Source organism: Conger conger, chromosome 1 (assembly GCF_963514075.1).
Source record: "Conger conger chromosome 1, fConCon1.1, whole genome shotgun sequence".
Taxonomy (NCBI): domain Eukaryota; kingdom Metazoa; phylum Chordata; class Actinopteri; order Anguilliformes; family Congridae; genus Conger; species Conger conger.
In genome coordinates this window covers 78,498,036-78,515,994 of record NC_083760.1, presented here as the reverse complement: position 1 = coordinate 78,515,994, position 17,959 = coordinate 78,498,036, and the positions used below count along the sequence as shown (strand labels likewise).

The following is a 17,959-nucleotide window of genomic DNA, read 5'->3' as shown; positions in this document are numbered from 1 at the left end:
CACACCCGTCTCATTACATTATCCAATCACAAAGGGAAACACCCAGGAGGTGTACTTCCTGTCTATAGAATGGAGTAACTTGGAGAAAAAGAGAGAAAGATACAAACCCTGGAGTTTACAAACAGTTTTCACTCTGCAATGAAAGGTTTAGAGAAGATGTTTTTTGTGTAACATATGCATAACTGTAACTGCTGTGGATCTAGCTGATTAGTAACCATCTTGGATAGAAAGAAGGAGAGATAAAAACAAGAAGGTAAATAGTTGAAGAAAAGTGCTAATCTGTTCAGACTTGTTTGGGAATTTGAGGAGGGAGGGAGGGGGAGGAGGAAAGATAAAGTGAGAGACTGAAAGAAGGAGAGAATTTTGGTAGAAACAGTCCTTTTCTGAAGGCAGAAAGAATATTTGAAAGATTTTGAAAGATCTCATAACACATTAGTGTAATTTTGGGTGGGCTCAATACTTTAATTTTATGAACAGAGAAATGCGGAATGTTTCTGTATTGTGCAACTTCTGAGAGAACTCCTGCACTGAGCTCAGAGACTAGGGGAACATTTTCCCCACTTAAAAAACTCAGGTGAGTCTCGAAAACCTTGAATTTTACCTTTATTTTGGGAGCTCTTGTGTCTTTCCATCTACCGAACCCGTCTGCATTGTATATCGTTCAGTTTGTGTTGTCAATCTTCAAGTAAAGGTGCAGACATTGAAAATGGTAACCCCCATTTTGGTTACTTCACGCTCTTATTCTGTTTGCACAGTCAGTGTGTCAGTATGTGTCAGATTTTTTCGGCGCTTCGCTGTGCACTAACTGCAGGGCTATATGTGCAGTTCGTAATGCTCTTCCGTTCATTGCTGTTCACTCTTTTTGTTGGAAAATATTCTTGTCTTACATCATAAATGAGTGGACAGACCGTGGCTGTACAATATATCACTTTAGATTTTTCACCAACGTAATTTATACTGTTGCTTATACAGCTACTGTGTGGCTGGTGAACTTTACAGCCTGAAAGTCATTAGTAACATTTGGTGGGGCATTAATGATCTTTCCTGTAGGGCAGATGGCCCATGTTTTACCACTCACTGTACGAAATCCATAAGTCTGTGTCAATGCTTGGTTTTGTCTGTTTTTCCCTTTCAGTGTTATAATGAACAATTTTAAGAAGCACTTTAATAATTTAAACGTTTTCGTATGAATTATAACTGATGTTATTGTGAATACATGTCTTGTGATAAGAGGGAGTTATGTAAAAGGTAGTTTATGTATATAAAAAAAACCCAACCTAATTTCTCTTGTAGGTTCTGAAAAGCATGTTGTCATGGGAACTAAGAGACCCAATTGGACATCCAGTACTCTACAAGTGTCCGATCAGAATGCATCTGAGAGCAGCCGTCAACGAAGGGAATACACTGGACGTGATACAAGCCCTAGGACTGGGACAAAAGCATTGGGAGAGAGGGAAAGGGAGTCGAACAGAGAAGAGGAATGGAGGAGGGAGAAAGAAATGGAGAGAATGAGAGCGAGAAAGTGGGATGGAGAAAGGGAGATGGCGCAGGGCTTCTCTGAGAGGGAGAGAGATAGGTACAGGGACAGGGACAGAGACAGAGACAGAGATAGAGGCAGAGGGAAGGCAGCAACAGCACCCAGTGGGAGAGAGGGAGAGAGGGAAAGGAGACCCAGGGAAGTTAGGCGAGAAGGAATGAATGGGAAAGGCATAGTGGCGGAAGGGAAGCAGGATGGGAGGGAAAGAGAAGGAGAAAGAGTGATGGGTGGTACCTTTCCTAGAACGAGGAAGACTAGCAGGGAGAGGGGTGAGAGAATGGGTAGAGTTGTTGAGAATGAAACAGAGAGACAAATGATGAAATGGTTCGAGAGGCAAAAGGCCCTGGAGATGGAAGATTATGAAAGAGAAAAAAGAAGAAATCGAGACCTACAAAGAGATGGAGAGAGAGACCTGAAACAGAGTGCAGAGAGGTACAGAGAGATTGAGAAAGACCGATTGAGGGAACGGAAGCGCAACGGAGGGGAACAGAGAGAGAAAGACGGGGACAGATGGAGGGAGAATGAATTTGATCCTAGATTTAGAGAAAGGAGGAGAGAAGAGTGGGATGCAAAAGAGCTACGAAGCCAGAAAAACAGGGGGATGGACTGCGAGAGAGAGAAATTAAAACCTCGGCAGCGTGAGAAAGAGGTGGAATTTAATTTACCCCAGAGAAGCAGAATTGCTGAGAAAGAACGAGACAACCTTTCAGATAGAGGAGGAAAGGAAAAAGAGTGGCTGAAAGTTGGATGGAGGGACACAAAAAGTGATGGCGACAGTGATGGAGAGAGGGGAAAAGGGAGTGGGAGAGAGTCAGAGAAAAGTATGTTGAGCCACAAACATAGTAAAAGTGAAGGAGACAGTGGAGGGGAACGGAAGAGGGGTAAACGGAAGGAGAAAGATGATTACAGAGAGGCTGAAAGATATAGAGAGAGGGAGAGAGAGTTCCAGGTTGGAAAATATAGAGAAATGGATAGACAGGGGGAGAGGGAGAAAGAGAGAGAGTTAGTGAAATATAGAGAAAAGGAGAGGCAGAGAGAGAGGGAAGGTGAAAGAGAGCTTGTGAAACCCAGGGACGGGGTAAGACAGAGGGAGTGGGAAAGAGACGCAGAGAGAGGAAGAGATAGAGGGACTGAAAGAGAGCGAGAGATGGACAGGTACAGAGATAGAGATTGGGAAAGAAAAGAAGACAAAGGGAGGCAAGGCCGGACAAGGGGAGAGACCAGTAAAAACAGTGAGACGCAGACTCCTAATACAACAGGGAGAGCAGCAGAAGAAGAGAAGGTTAGAGAGAGGGAGTGGTACCCAGACAGAAAGACAGAGGAGAAATGCCTCAGATTCAAGGAAAAACAGAGGATGAGAGAGGTGGAAGATACCGGAGAGCGGGAGAGTATTAGAGGCAGTGAGCTACTGAAGGAGAAGCTGATGAAAGTGCACTGTGGCGAAGAGTTAAAGTCTGATGGTGATGTAGAGAGGCGGGGGGAGGCCGATTCAAAGGCGGAAAGAATTAGGGAAAAAGAAGTAGAGAGGGAGGGAAAGCTACAGGGAGGCCAGGAGTCAGTCAGGGAGCAGGAGGTACCGGACCATAGACACACACCTAGAAAATACTGGTTGGAACCACGGAAGGCAACAGGAAATACAGAGGTGGACAAGCATGCAGAAGTGGAGAAAGCTGTAGATGGACACAGTGGAAGGTTGGACAGAGGAGAAGGCAAAAGCCTACAGCACATGGAAGAGGAAGAGGGTGTGAGAGTTGACAGTGACAAAGAGGAGGGCAGTGAGAGAGACAAGCAGACAAGGGCACAGTTTTATGAGCACGGAGAGGCAGAGTCATTGAGTGATGGTGAGAGCGAGCAGGCCAGGCAAAGTGACGGATGTACGGAGAGAGAAACTGTAACAGACAGCACTGAGGATAGAGACATGGACAGAGGGTGCAGCAGTGACCTACACAGTGATGGAGAAAGTCAAAGAGAGTTGGATGAAGAAAGGGAAAGAGTGCTGTCATGGGAGGACGGGTTCATAACTGTCTCTAGTGGTGGGGAGGAAGAAGAAGAGAATGAAGAAGATGAGTTTGAAGATTGCAAAGAATTCTGGGAAGGTGAGAAGGAGGAAATCAATGATCAGGAAGAGAGTTTGGACGAGGACAGACAAAAGGACAGCCTGAATACAGAGACGGGGAGAGAGACTCCTGTAGATACCAAAGAAGAGGAGAATGAGGATGAAATTCCTTCCAAAGTGACAGTGTTCTGTGTCATTGGACAGACACTCCCTAGAACACGTGGTCATGGGGAAATCCAAGATAAAACTGGAGAGATCAGTCAAAATGTGGGACATGACATTGGTGAAGGCCCTGGGGTCACTAACGCTGGTCCTCTTGATGGAGAAACTGGAGACACCAAATGGGAGAAAGAAGACCAGGATGTTGAGAGTGAGCAGCCAGACAAAGAGAAGGAAACAGCAGAAGGGAGTGAAGAGAAGGAGGATGAGATTTGTACCCTCAAGGAGGAGAGGAGTGAGGAGAACCCTGGAATTCAGGTCGGTGAGATTCCAGCGGAGCGTAATGCACCTGAGGAACATTTGAGGGAGGAGGTGGCTGATGCGTGTCCCAGAAACGGTGGGAAAGAAGATGGTGGAAACATGATGACTGCAGAGAGTGAAACAGAGACTGAAAATTGTCAAGAGAAACAAGACGCAAAGGAGACCAAACCACATTCACAAATGAAAACTGCATGTAGTGAGGAAAGAGAACTTGGAAGAAAAGGGACTGAATCATACTCCGCGACCAAAGAAGGTGACAAAATAGTTAGTGAACCTATTATCCAAACTCCCAGTGATTTGAGAACGGCAGAAGAACGACGCAAGGAAGACTCTGCCCCATACATAAAGTGGGCAAAGAATGTGGTGAGGGAAATCCTTGGTTCATCTGAGGACAACACTTTGGAAGGGATGGAATCACCGCAAAATAGAGGCATAAGTCCTGGGTTGCCACAGACCAACCAAGAGACAGACGGTGAAAAAGGGTCACCAATATATGCAACGGTAAATAAAAAAACTGATGCTGAGGTGTTCACAAACTCACCAACAGAGAATGAGGGAGATATGCCGGTGTATGCACAGATCCAAAAGAAAAGAGACAGACACACTGACTCACTGGCAGGCAGTGAAACAGGGATGCATATGCAGATGGACAGACAAAGGGACACAGAGTCCTATACAAACACACACATACAAATACAGATGGGGTCAGAGCCAGCTGGGCAGACTGGAACAGGGGACGGAGGCAAGGCAGACACAGAAGAAGACCCATACTATTATGTCTCCTCCCCAAAAGTTCCCCTCTCAAAGTCCAACAGTTGTCCCAGCCCTGACAAAAGCCCAAATGTAAGTATTATTGAGAAAGAGCTTTCCAATGTAGGAAATGAGGAGTGCAAGAAGAAAGGGGTGACTGGACTGATGGTAAGCACCAGCAGTTTTCGAGATCAGGGAAATAAGGCTCGGGAAAGGAGGAAAGGTTTTCGAAAGACCACTAAAAGAGGTAAAGATGAAGAGGCAGAAGAAGAGACGGAAGAAGGGGAAGGAAGAGATCGCAGGACGAGAGTCTTTGACGTGTCCAGCGAGGGCGGTAGGTAATTCTCTCCTGTCAGTCGTCTTTCCCTCCCAATCTTTTGGTAGAGATGTCCAAAGTTGTAATTCCTGCCCCCTGCCTGTTTTGAAGAACAACATAACATTTAAAAACTCAGAAAACTGCAAATGAATGAATTTGGCTTTGGCTTTGATAAACTACACTGCCTGACTGTTTTGTCTGTTTTTTCAGAGGACTATGATAAGCTGAGCCAAAGCTGTAGCGAGGTGGAGCTGAGGTAAGATGCACAGCTGCCCTCATCATCACAGCTTAAATACCCCAGGGAAAAGCAAAAAACCTGTTTCAGAACCATCCCTGGGGTTGTGTTTCAAGAGCGCAGCCATGCATATGTAGGATGAGTTAAATTAAAAGTGGATAAAAACAGTGCGGCAGCATATTAATATATCGTCCTGAGGCCTGGCAGAAAAAAGTGTTTAAATTTTTTGGGCATAATACTAGTGTGTCGAATGACGAAAACATGTTGGAGTGAAAATATTTAAAAAATATATTATTTATATTATTTAATTGATGGTCATTGTAGTGTAGGTTTCCACATAGTTAAGTATATGGTTCTTGAAATTAGGACCAGAGACTCATGTCCCCTACTTAAGACAAAAATGAATTACCAGGTCTCATGAGGATATAAACATATTCCACTCCCTTTGGCTCTAGTCAAATTAAAGCTACTTGACAGGTAACAGAGATGTGACATTACCAAGTGACCTCATCATAGCATTATTTGAATAGTAAAATGATGGTGGTTTGAACAAGTCAAACCGATTGAGACAAAAAGATGTTAAATGCTTAAGTACTGACAATGCAAAGCAATCTGCTGGGATCTTGTTTAGCAATGTTGGGTTTTCGTTACAGTGATAATAGTATCAGAGGCTAAATACAAACTGTCAGATGCATGGTATTGGAACGTCTACTATTTGCTGTATTGTGGAGTAGTGCCAGTTTGTTATACGATACTCAGTCAAAGTACACTGTTTGGCAGTGAGACCCTTTATATTTCTTTGGTCTGGTTTGCACAAAATGCAATTGAGAAGAAGTCATAGGAACTATTAATTATGTGTACCTTGTTCTCTTTGTCCTCTAGGAATATGACAGACACAATTGGAAAGATGAAAAAGAGAAACTCCAAATTCTTCAGTGAGTTTTTTTAACACCTGCATAAGTCTTTCCTCCACCCTCTTGGTTAGCTCAGTTAGGATCACATTAAAAAAGACTGCGGCATATACAGTATCTTTTGACCTCGGATTGTTTTTCTTTCTTTTTGTACTTCTCTTATATTTGAGTCTGCGTCTCTCCCTGAAGCAGTTTTGCTAGCCAGGGCTGCCAAGTGATCCACAGATTCAAATAGGATATGTTGTCGGAAACAAAAAAGAAAGCAAATTTTGGTGTTAAACAAAAAAAACATTAAACTTGGTTGTCAGATGGATATAGTCCATAGGGATTAATACTAAACGGAACATTCTTTAAAACTATTACAATGTGGCAGAATAAGCTGAATTGAGCAACCCTGAAGCTTGCTGTAGTCCTCAAGGGAGGGTTCCTAGGCAGGTTTCTACAAGTCTGTAACTTTCAAAACCTGTCGGGGAAAAACAGCTGTCCCAACTTATAACTAAAATTATTATGCTTTATGCACATAAGACACATGGCACGTGAATGCTAAAACTGCGCACTTCTCTATCTTTCAGACTCTCAGCTCTATCAGCAGTACAGCGAAGTGGCCCAGAATCGGGAAATAATGCGTCAGTGTCGCAATGACACCCTTTCTGTATGCGAAGAGCTTCCTCCCCATTCGTCTGGGTCCCCTGTGCCCTCACCACCCCCTGCCCGTCGCCCCTTACCCCCCCTTCCACCTGTCCCCCACCCCCACTCCCTTGCCCATTCCAGTTCTTTCTCCAATACCAGCGCTCTATCCCTCCCACTCCCACTCCTTCCACGCCCCCCGTCTCCCAATCTCCCTCGGCCACTTTCTAAGTCCCCCACTCTTTGGCAAGATCTACCTGGTGTGAGGACCAGCCAGGAATTCAGCGAATTAAGTGACGATGAGAGACGTCTACAAGAGGTATTGAAAATAAAGATGCTAGTATGTTGTATGGATAGTAAATTCATTTATTTCAACACACAAAATAAATTAATTCTCTTTTTCACCATTGTTTGGTGAAAAACTCTTTAATTGGCTACATGCATTCCTAGATTGTTGGATGTTCAGTTAAATACAAAATCCAACTTCTTGTTGCTTCTGTTTTCTTCGTCCATTAGGTGAGGTTTGAGGTGGTGACCTCAGAGGCATCTTACTGTCGAAGTTTAGAAATTGTGGTTGAGCATTTTGTCAAGTCCAAAGAGTTGGGGTCACTGGTGACAACACAGGATAGGAACTGGCTCTTCTCTAGATTAGGAGACGTCAGAGCCATTAGCCACAGGTAAGATAACTACAGTGCATTTCCCACGATTTCTGAGGGGTTGCCTTTTCCGGGTTGCCACATACATTAGATGGTAAAATTGTATTGCGCAGAGCAAGTGTTTCCTGCTGTAATGAGAATGTACAAAGAAAATATGATTTTAAATACCTAATTCAATACATAGTAACAAGTACCGCAGCCAATGTTATTAAAATGTTTAATCTGCCCATTGATCAGCTTTCTGGGAAAACTCGAGGAGCGGGTGGAGAAAGACATCCTGCACTTCTCTGTCTGTGACATCATCGTTCAACACTGCCCGCGATTTCGATTGGTCTATGTGCCCTACCTCACCAATCAATCATACCAGGACGCGACATACCAAAAACTCATGTAAGTTCTAAACTGGGAACTTCTGTTGGATACACCTTCCTGTCTTTGTCTTGTAAGCTTAAGAGTACTGTGTTAAGATTTGTATAGTGCTGATGCTCTGTAGTTTCCAGTCAGCCGTGTGTATTGATGATTTCTCTGGGTGCAGTGCCAATGTATTGCTGGGTCAGTGTGTGTTTTATGGCTTAATCCCTTGCTCTGTTGTTCCCTCAGGGAGGAGTGCCAAGGTTTCCGCCGTGTTGTGGAGAAGCTGGAGCGCAACCCCATTTGCCAGCGACTCCCTCTCCGTTCTTTCCTCATCCTCCCCTTCCAAAGGATCACACGACTCAAGCTTCTCGTGCAGGTCCTTCTCTCACTTAATGACATTGCTTGCCCCCTCCCTCCCTGATTAGTTTCTATAATGAGTTGATCTCTCCCTCTCTCAGAATATTGTGAAGAGAATAACTCCAGACACAGAGGAAGAAGCACAGGCCATAAAAGCTCTCATGTTACTAGAGAAGGTGCGTATTCCTCTCTTTTTCCATAGCATCCACATTCTTGAAGCATCTATTAGGTCAACTTGCTTCTCAATGGATTCCCAGTTCTTTGTCCAGTTTGAGTTATTGTTAAAGAAGCCAATGTTGCGGTCACTACGTTTGCTGATTTTGGTTCCAGAATAGCCATAGTTATACCAGTAAGTAGTAAGTGGTAGCAGCAGGAGCAGTGATTTCATGATTGTGCATTCAGTCTTGTTAGTGCCTGTCACTGGCTCTCTTCCTTTACTCAGCTGATCCAGGAGGGCAATGACAGCATCACTCAGATGAAGAGCATTGAGTCTCTGGTCTGTCTAAGTGCCAAAGTTGACTTTGAATGCAAGGTAAGCTAAACTGTGTGGCGGTGTGTAAGTTGTATGAAAACTAATACTTGGAGAAATAATGACAATGAAATTGTAATTCATCGTGGATGGATATATATTTTTTGTTTTTGTTTTGAGTGAAGTCGTCTGTTTTCCACCTCTCGTGTTAGACTCTTCCCCTCGTCAGCCAGTCGCGTAGGCTGGTGCGGGAAGGAGCTGTGACAGAACTGCGGGACAAAAAAAAGTCAGAGAGGACGCTCTACCTGCACCTCTTCAATGACTACCTGCTGCTCTCTCTCCGAAAAGAGTGAGTGTACAATAACACTGCCAGAATCTGCCTCTGCGTGCCCCAACACTGATCTGACTGTATTAACCCTTTTCATTTCTGTCCTGTCCTTCCTCCCCACCCTTCTCCTCCGCAGAGGTGGCAGGTTCATGGTGATCAACCACGCTCCCGTGTCAGAGCTTCGGGTAGAGATCTGCCGAGTCAAAATTCACTCCCAGCAGGAAAACGTCTTTTGTCTCCACGTCTCGCATAAGCCAATGCTCTTGCGGACAGACGAACAGTACGAAACCTTCTCACTCAGTCACACTTCAGGCCTGGCACTCGTCGGTCAATCAGTCAGGCCATTTCAGAGCAAGTTCAGGAAATATGAATTTGCATTGTTATCATTTTAGGTCCTCCTTAGACACTTGATAACATTTGGGCAATAATGTGTTACTGCTTGCTCCAGGGTGGTGGAAACCTGCTAAAGTGAGTCATCTCATGCCATGAGCGAGATGGGTGTTTTGAATAGCCATTTGTTGAATAGTCATTTTCTTGTCGGAAGGCCTCTCACTTGCTGTAGTCCATGTTCACCTCGGTTTCAATCTCTCTCCTAGGAGTGACAAACTGCGCTGGATGTCAGCCCTGTCACACCCACATCCACAGATAGATTTCACTGCAGCTCAAGGTGTGTCTGAGCCTCTTTGACCCAGGTTCAATCTTGCCACAGCATGTTTTGCCTTTAATTTTGACTAGGAGATGTACGATTTCCTTGTTTTCGTGAGTATTGTGTGTATGACAGTTGCTGAAGTTAATGACAAAACATAAAGTAAGATGGAGGAAAACTGTAACCTCGTGCTTGAGTTCAATGCTCAGTGCTTGAAGAGAATGTGCATGACATTGGCTCAGGAATGAAAGGTAAATGGTAAAATGGTTGGCATTTATATTGCGCCTTTATCCAAAGCGCTGTACAATTGATGGTTCTCATTCACCCATTCATATACACACTCACACACCGACAGCGGTTGGCTGTCATGCAAGGTGCCAACCGGCAACCCTCCGACTGCCAGACGACTGCTCTTACCGCCTGAGCCAATTTGGCCCGAGGTAACAGCAGTCGTCTTGACAGTTGGAGAGTTGCCGGTTCGATCCCGCCCTGGGTGTGTTGAAGTGTCGCTGAGCAAGACACCTAACACCCAATTGCTCCTGACGAGCTGGTTGGTACCTTGCATGGCAGCCAATCGCCGTTGGTGTGTGAGTGTGTGTGTGACTGGATGAATGACAACCTTTGGATAAAGGCGCTGTATAAGTGCAGACCGTTAAGTCTAAATCTTATCTATAGTGTCTTTATTTTATGTGAATGTACCAATCTCAGATTTGTGCGATTTAGTATCTTCCTCTCTTCCACATCTTAGACTTTACTCAGGTCCAGTGCATCAGACCCTTTACTGCCCTGCAACCAGATGAGCTAAACCTGGAGAAAGCAGATGTCCTATTGGTTCATCAGCAGAGCACTGATGGTACGGACAGCTTACACTGGGGCAAACGGGGAGTTCGCTGCAAGATGTGCAAAAACTGCCATTACAGTAGACAAATAAATAAATAACTTTTATCCAGTTTTTGGACTGACAGATGCAACCTCACAACCTTTCTACTGAACTGAAACTAAACCTTATCCCATTTGTTCCCATATTTATCCATATTTATTCTTTGATGGTTGCAACCAACTGGAAAAGCATGCAGTTTTCCAGTGAAATGGTATTACTCCGTTCAGAATAAGAATGAATGTATTCATTAATTTTGCATATATTATTTCCCATCTCTTTGGTTTCTCAGGCTGGATTGAGGGAACGAGATTGTCAGACCGACAGAGGGGCTGGGCTCCAGAGTCTCACCTGGAGACCATCACCAGTGCAAGAGCTAGACAGCGCAACCTACTGGACACTCATAAGATTACAACAATCACTGCAACCTACTGAGGGGAAAAGTATATTATGCACATCAGAGGAACGGAACGGAGGAGTACCTGGCTCTCGTTAGATCTGAGGTCTTCATTTATCTGATTCACCCAATGATTTGATAAAATGCATATCCTGCTTGTCTGATTTCACCCGAACCTTTGTTCAAATAGTTGAACTGTTTAAATAGTGTTAATGTAAACATAAAAGCTTCTGGATGGTGGCCATCCAAGACCAGGGCTATTCATTCCCGCAGTACGGCCTGTCCTTTGGCCTGGACGCTGAATGACAAACCGAAATTGAGAGAGTATTATTCTTCTTATTGGGGACTGTCCTCTGACAGGAGTTGTATATAACATTACTATTTTAGCACAGAGTAGCAATAATAATTCAATGCCATTTCAGAGTAAAGCCAGAGAATCCTGCCACTGCTTGTTTTTTTTAATGCATGATAAAATTAATATAACTGCATTACCATATTTACAAACAATATCAGTATGAGCAGTGAGCTACCATATGGTAATGGTAAAGTGTAGTGTATATATTATCTTTAAAGCTACTTATCAGTATATGTCAGTATATTGTAAAAGGCTGTGAAAAAGCAATACATCTCATGTACATATGTATGTCCAGAAGTATAGAAGATGAGAGAGAATATATGCAGTTATATTCTGGACTTCCAAATGATCAACTTTCTGTTTCTGTTTATATTGTCAAAAGAATTGTTTAGAAAAATAAAAATATGGGTGAGTGCAAACATATCTGAGACACATGGTACAATTTTGAATAGGATTGGATTTATAAATCTTTCAAAGGTATTCTATGATTTTCATCACAAGACATGTATGTCATGCATACAGTACATTTGCTTGTAAACTAGGAACAATTCGACAATAAAATTGTAATAGAACGTTCTCGACTTCATTCGAATAAATTGCGCTCCCCAAAGATACAGGTGAGCCCCGTGTCTCGGGTTCAAACAGCCGCTTTGTCATTAGGCTACGAATTCGCGAAGCCCATGCTAGCATACACTGGCTATTCGATACAGTTCGCATCAAGTTGAAAACCTTGGTGTTAGCCAGCAAGTTAGTGAATGGAACAGCTACAATACTTTAAACCAATCGTCAGACCAGGGCCGCGGCTATGAATTCTCAAGTCCAGGACAAAATCCATATATTTTGTAACAAATTAAAAATAGTTACAATCCTATATCCTGGGCCCCCTTGAGGCCTGGGCCCGGGACAAAGTGTCCCAATATTCTCTCTCTGCGGCTCTGCTTCAGACCAGATATCTCCGTTCGACAACCTTGAGGCAATTGGCTCTCCCCTCCCTGCATGCTGGCTTCTGCAAATCACAATGCCAGTCTGCAGTTTAACTAAATGTGCTTGGGTACCCGTGCTCTTGGCATGGTTTTGGGTGGCACAGCGCCAACTTGAACAAAATGAATAAGAAAAAGAATGCCTTTAAAAGAATAAAAAAAGACTTGCTGATTCAAGCTTATAAATTATATTGTGTAAATAGGTTTTCTATTACTGTATTTGCTGCATCGTTACTTGCCATTTCAATAGAAGTGTAAAAGGCCATCACAAAATAATTCAAGACTGATTTTAAATAGGATATATACTAAATAAATCTATCGTGCATACAAAAAAAGACACTGCAAACCATCAAGTTCACATTTCTAAAGGTACAGCGTGCTCTCCAATCATAGAGCGTAAATAGAATTCAGTGTCTCCGAAATCAGAATTCGTGAGCTAGGACACGTAAGCGAAGCATGTGATTTTGATGCCCATCCCCCGGCCCAGTTTTCCTTCTAAGCGATTGGTTTAAATTCACGTCAATTTACTGTTTTGCGTTCTTCAATGTGAGATTGACAGTGCCTGTAAGCCAATAGAAACACTGTCAACAAACGTATTGCCGCTTATTTTCTCCCGCTGAATGGACAGTGATAATGTCAATCAATATACAAGCTGTTCATTCGTGAAATTTTCTGCGAATGGGCGTTGTTTTATTTGTTGTTTATTCTGTGGAAGACGTAGGTCAGTCGACATTTTAAAAATAGACTGTATTTTAAGATAGATTTAATTGTTTCTGCTTTATGTTCTTTTGTGGTATAATTTCCAGATAGTGTACTTTCTTCGGCCAAGATTCAGAAGAAAACGCTTTGACTGTCATTAACCGTCCTATTTTTCTGCATTGTTCCCAAAGGTGGGTTTATCAAACGTCAAGCTAAGTTAGCAGTTATCTGACGTTACACCAACGTTGGACTATTTATGTATTATTGGTTAGCCATCGTAGTTAAAATTACACATCATAGTTGCCATACATGCTATCCCGATTAACTGGTTAGTTTAGATTTCTATGTAGTTGGATAGATAGCTGATGCTAACTGCCCCCTTCTAGCTTTCTGTAAGCGCAAGATCTATACCGTTAGCTAGTTAGCTAAGTTATATAGCCAACATGCTACTTGCCGTTACGCCACCGCCCATAATCATTATTTCCGACTAAAATAATTTGACGCGTAGCTAGATGAACGTGTTCTCTACATGGCCAACACTGAATAATAAATCGGCGGTGCCCATGCAGTATTTATCAGTTTCACCCTCCTGTGTGTACCATGTGGAATATAGATTGCTTTTCTTAGCTAGCAAGTTAAACCACCTAGGCCAGTCGAACTGTACTGCGCTGTTTTGAGAAACTCGCCGTGTTCCGAACAAGTTAGAGGTGTGAACGAACGTTTAACCGAAACTGAGTGGTAAACTCAGTTTAATTAAATTAATGCGCTTTCACCAACAGTGACAAAACGCACAAATTGGTAGGACAATTGAAATAATGATTCTGCCTGCTTAATAACTTCTGTGAGTCCTAGCAATATCAGGGTGTTAAGAATGCAACCACCACAGGTAATTGAATGCTGCAGATTCATAGTTCTCAAATAATTTATTTGTGTTTTCAATCAGTAGCTGTTGGTTCACTCATGATGTATTGTATGGTGTTTCTTAAGGTTCACATACTTATTTATTCGTTGACAAGCGAATTCAAACTACAGGAAAACTGAAAGTAGCTTTCCACTATGCCTATATATAAAAACAAATAAAGCAATACATCATTTGACAAATGTTGCACGCAACATCACTAAGTAGGCAAGTTGAAAAATAAAGGCTATAACTGCGTGTAGCCACTGTTTATAATTGAAGTAAATCCAACAATTTATTGTTTTGATTGAGTGTAACTTAGCCTAAGAGTGCAATCACTATCCAATGTTTTTTAAAGTTGGCCAGAGCTAGCTCCACTATATTTTCCGGGACCGTTTCGTTTAAGTATTTATAAAATCAAGTAGAATTGTTGGCATAAAAGAAAAATCCTTAGATCAGTAGCCTATCATATCCATCAGATAATGAAAGTGAAAATTCCCTGCTTTAAAAGCACCACACAACCCTGTCTGTAACAAAGTTCTCAACAGCAGAAGATTGGGCACATGTCATGGCTATCAAGTTTATCAGGCAGAATCGATTAGGAAGAGGGATGAAAACTTGAAGAATTTTATTTGAACTGATGCAATTAAAAAAATTACACCCGATCGACCAGCATGCCTGGCTTTAACTACAGACTGCTGGACATCTGTGAGCACGATGTCAATGCAAATGTAAATCCTTAAATTGGCAATTAGACTGTTATCTGACTAACAATGTTGACATTTAAATTAAACTATTTTAAGTTGGCCCAAAATAACGTCTGAAACGGCAATTACATTTTTGTAATTTGTTTTCAAAACGAGATAAGACCGAGCAGTCATAAGCAGTATCGGTTACACGTTTAACCATTTTGGAAGGTAACCAGCTACACATCCGTAGCTTTGAGCGTCAGCAGGTTACTGTGGTATTTCATGTATACCCCTCCCCGCTCCCCCTTCCTCTCTCTGCAGATGAACAGTCATTATCAACGTAGCGTTCCTTTGGAAGTGAGGAGAGCAGAAGGGGAGAGAGTCCGTGCAAAACATCCGGACAAGATACCGGTCAGTCCTGTCTACATTTTTTTCAGCACAGCCTAGACCCTTATCATTGGGCCTTGTGTTAGGATAAGGCTTCCATTCTGCAGGCCTTCAGAAGCCGTTGTTTTTCTTTACAAAAAAGAAAAAGAAAAAGAAAAAAGTCTCCCATTGTGTGCTCATGCAGTGCATATTGGTGTGCTCATAGACGTTGCCTTTTTATATGCTACTGAGTAACCGTAGTAATCGGATCTTTTGATGTTCCTGATGACATTAAAGTGCTGAAGCAAGGATCATCAAATCAGAGTCCTCGTTTAGGTACTTTCTTCCTGACTGTCATAATATAAACTCAGTGACCACTTTATTAGGTACATGTGTAAACTGGCTTGTTAATGCAAATATCTAATCAGCCAATCACGTAGCAGCAAACGCAATGCATAAAAGCATGGTCAAGAGGTTGTGTTACTGTTCAGAGCTAACGTCAGAATGGGGAAGAAATTAGATCTAAGTGACTGCGGAATGATTGTTGGTGCCAGACCGGGTGGTTTGAGTATCTCAGAAACTGATGATCTCCATTTTCATGCACAACAGTTTCTAGGGTTTACAGAGAATGGTGCGAAAAACAAAAAACATCCAGTGAGCAGTAGTTATGTGTGTGACAATGCCTTTTTAGCTGACAGGAACTCAAAAAACCACATTATAACAGGGTCAAAACGAAACAAAAAAAAAAAAGTCCATACGAATATAAATACCTAATATAGTGGTCACTGAGTGGATATGTTCCATCCTTAACCATGTATTTAAACACATTGCAGACATTGTAGTACTGTATTTTCCTGTTGTCTCTTTAATAAGATTATTGTGGAGAGGGCTGCCAGATCGAGAGCTCCTGACTTGGACAAGAAGAAATACCTTGTTCCCTCTGATCTGACCGGTCAGTAAAATTGCCTGACTTCCATGTTGTTCCCTATGTTCTATGTTCTTTTGCATGTCCAGACTCTAATGCAGTCATTGTCACAGGCAAATTGCAGTCATGGTATTTAGCTTGATATATAAACGCTAAGGAGTGCATTTTCAGGACCAGATCAGCCTCTCTCACATTTTTTTTTCACACCATATTTAATGCTGTGCTGAATAATTTCCTGTGGTAATTTCTGACTTCTGTGTTCATAGATTCTGCGAAGAGCAAAATGTTTGGTATGAATCACACCTAACCCCCCCCCTCCCCCCCCTCCAACAGTGGGACAGCTATGCTTCCTGATCAGGCAGCGGGTGTCAATGCGGCCAGAGGAGGCACTTTTCTTCTTTGTAAACAACTCACTTCCGCCATCAAGTTCCCCTCTCTCAGCGGTCTATGAGGTACTACCACCCAGCTCATTTAGAGCGGATGCCTGTTTATGCATCTGACTGCTTGCTGTATTAATCACCTGTGTCTGTGTCTCTTAGGAACACCATGAAGAAGATCTTTTCCTCTACATGACCTACAGTAATGAGAGTGTCTACGGAGCCTGAGAGTTGAGGGAAGAGAGAGAGAGAGAGAGAGAGAGAGAGAGAGATATAGAGGTGGGGGGGGGGGTTGGAGGAAGGGATGTTTAAATTAAGACAGCGAGACACACACTTTTTATGTTTTACCACTATTATTCCATTTGAAATAAGTAAATTTCTCCAGATACTGGGAGACATGGTCGGAATGGGGTTAAGAGTTACGTTTAAATATTCGTTGTGTTGGAACAATAATCATGTGCTTGGATGAGAATTGTAACCGAAAGAAAAAATGTGGATATTTAGGGAAAGGGGAAGTTTCTTCACAGCCTCTTCAAGTCATTTTCTCTCTCAAAATGAGTCATCTGTATTTAATGCAAATAGTATTTTTTGTAAAATAATGTTTTTGTGGAAAATAAAATATAGAAAAATATAGATTGTGCATGAGTGCTCATTGCTTGCTTTACTATATGCATTTGTCCATCATATACAGTTGCCACCCAATGTAGGGCTGTACAGTGTTGGAGGTTTGGCCTATGTCTGACAGTTTTTTTTTTTTCTTATTTCTCAGCCTCATAATGGTTTCCTTGACTTTCACTGGCAACTCTGGTCCAAATGCTAATAACAGACTCCAAAGGCAATAGAAAGCACTTTTACACATACACTAAGGAACCAATTGAGCATACCTGATCAGAAACATGTGAAGTCATTTGACCTAAACATTATGGTGCTCTGACTGACAATGCATAAAAATACTTTAAATATATATATACACAATACTGTGCAAAAGGTCCTAAATAAACATACTACACATTTAACATTACATTTGAGTAATTTGGCAAAATAGTTTAAACTGAATCAAATCAATATTTTTGTGACCACCCATTGGCATTATAACTGCGTCACTTCTCTTGAGATTGCCAATGCTAAGCGCTATAGAAATAGCTTTGTTCCAGCAGCCATTATTGAGTGGAACAAGTCAGAACGCTGATAAGCTTTCCACTGTCTGATGCGTCTATTCTGTGTTGTATTTACCGATCCACTGGAGGATTGGAACCCCTGAGCACTTTTTGCACCCTGCACTTTATACGCTGTTGTATTTCATGTGTTTTGTTGTATTTCATGTGTTTTTAAGTATTGTGTGACTCTCTGCAAACAAATTTACCTTTGGGTACAAATAAAGTAACTTGAACTTGAACTTGAACGCTGTCCTGCAGTTCTATAAGACAATCAGCAGGGAGGTTGTTCCAAGCATGTTGGAGAACTTGCCACAGTTCTTCTGCAGACCTTGGTTGGCTCCTTGCTTCTGATGTCAGACAGCCTTGATAACGGTTTTTTGTAAAATGTAGTCAATTGCTTACAGTAATGTTACTTGAAAAAAAAAAATACAAAAATTAAATCTTTGGGAAAATGAATATTTGGAAATCTCAAATGTGTTCTTTTATACTAACACACACAAAAAAATAAACATATAAT

General features: G+C 42.1%; 2 protein-coding genes across 3 annotated transcripts; both read left to right on the top strand.

The window, feature by feature from the left end:
• Positions 1-74: 74 nt before the first annotated feature.
• arhgef5 (Rho guanine nucleotide exchange factor (GEF) 5) lies at positions 75-11,923 on the top strand. 2 transcript variants are annotated; one of them, XM_061217789.1, is made up of 15 exons: positions 75-253; positions 1,294-5,157; positions 5,350-5,395; positions 6,257-6,309; positions 6,858-7,231; positions 7,429-7,589; positions 7,806-7,958; positions 8,169-8,298; positions 8,381-8,455; positions 8,722-8,811; positions 8,961-9,097; positions 9,213-9,356; positions 9,673-9,743; positions 10,471-10,575; positions 10,892-11,923. In XM_061217789.1, the coding sequence occupies exons 2-15, from the start codon at positions 1,314-1,316 to the stop codon at positions 11,032-11,034; spliced, it is 5,526 nt and encodes a 1,841-aa protein (XP_061073773.1). In that variant the 5' UTR covers positions 75-253; positions 1,294-1,313; the 3' UTR covers positions 11,035-11,923. The 2 variants fall into 2 exon arrangements, with proteins under 2 accessions (XP_061073773.1, XP_061073765.1); XM_061217781.1 differs by having other exon boundaries at positions 75-574.
• Positions 11,924-13,014: 1,091 nt separating this feature from the next.
• zgc:92606 (uncharacterized protein LOC100000242 homolog) lies at positions 13,015-16,916 on the top strand. Its single transcript, XM_061245312.1, has 5 exons — positions 13,015-13,221; positions 14,939-15,028; positions 15,857-15,935; positions 16,242-16,360; positions 16,448-16,916. Exons 2-5 carry the CDS (start codon positions 14,939-14,941, stop codon positions 16,511-16,513), a joined length of 354 nt encoding a protein of 117 aa, XP_061101296.1. The 5' UTR covers positions 13,015-13,221; the 3' UTR covers positions 16,514-16,916.
• The last annotated feature ends 1,043 nt before the right edge of the window (positions 16,917-17,959 follow it).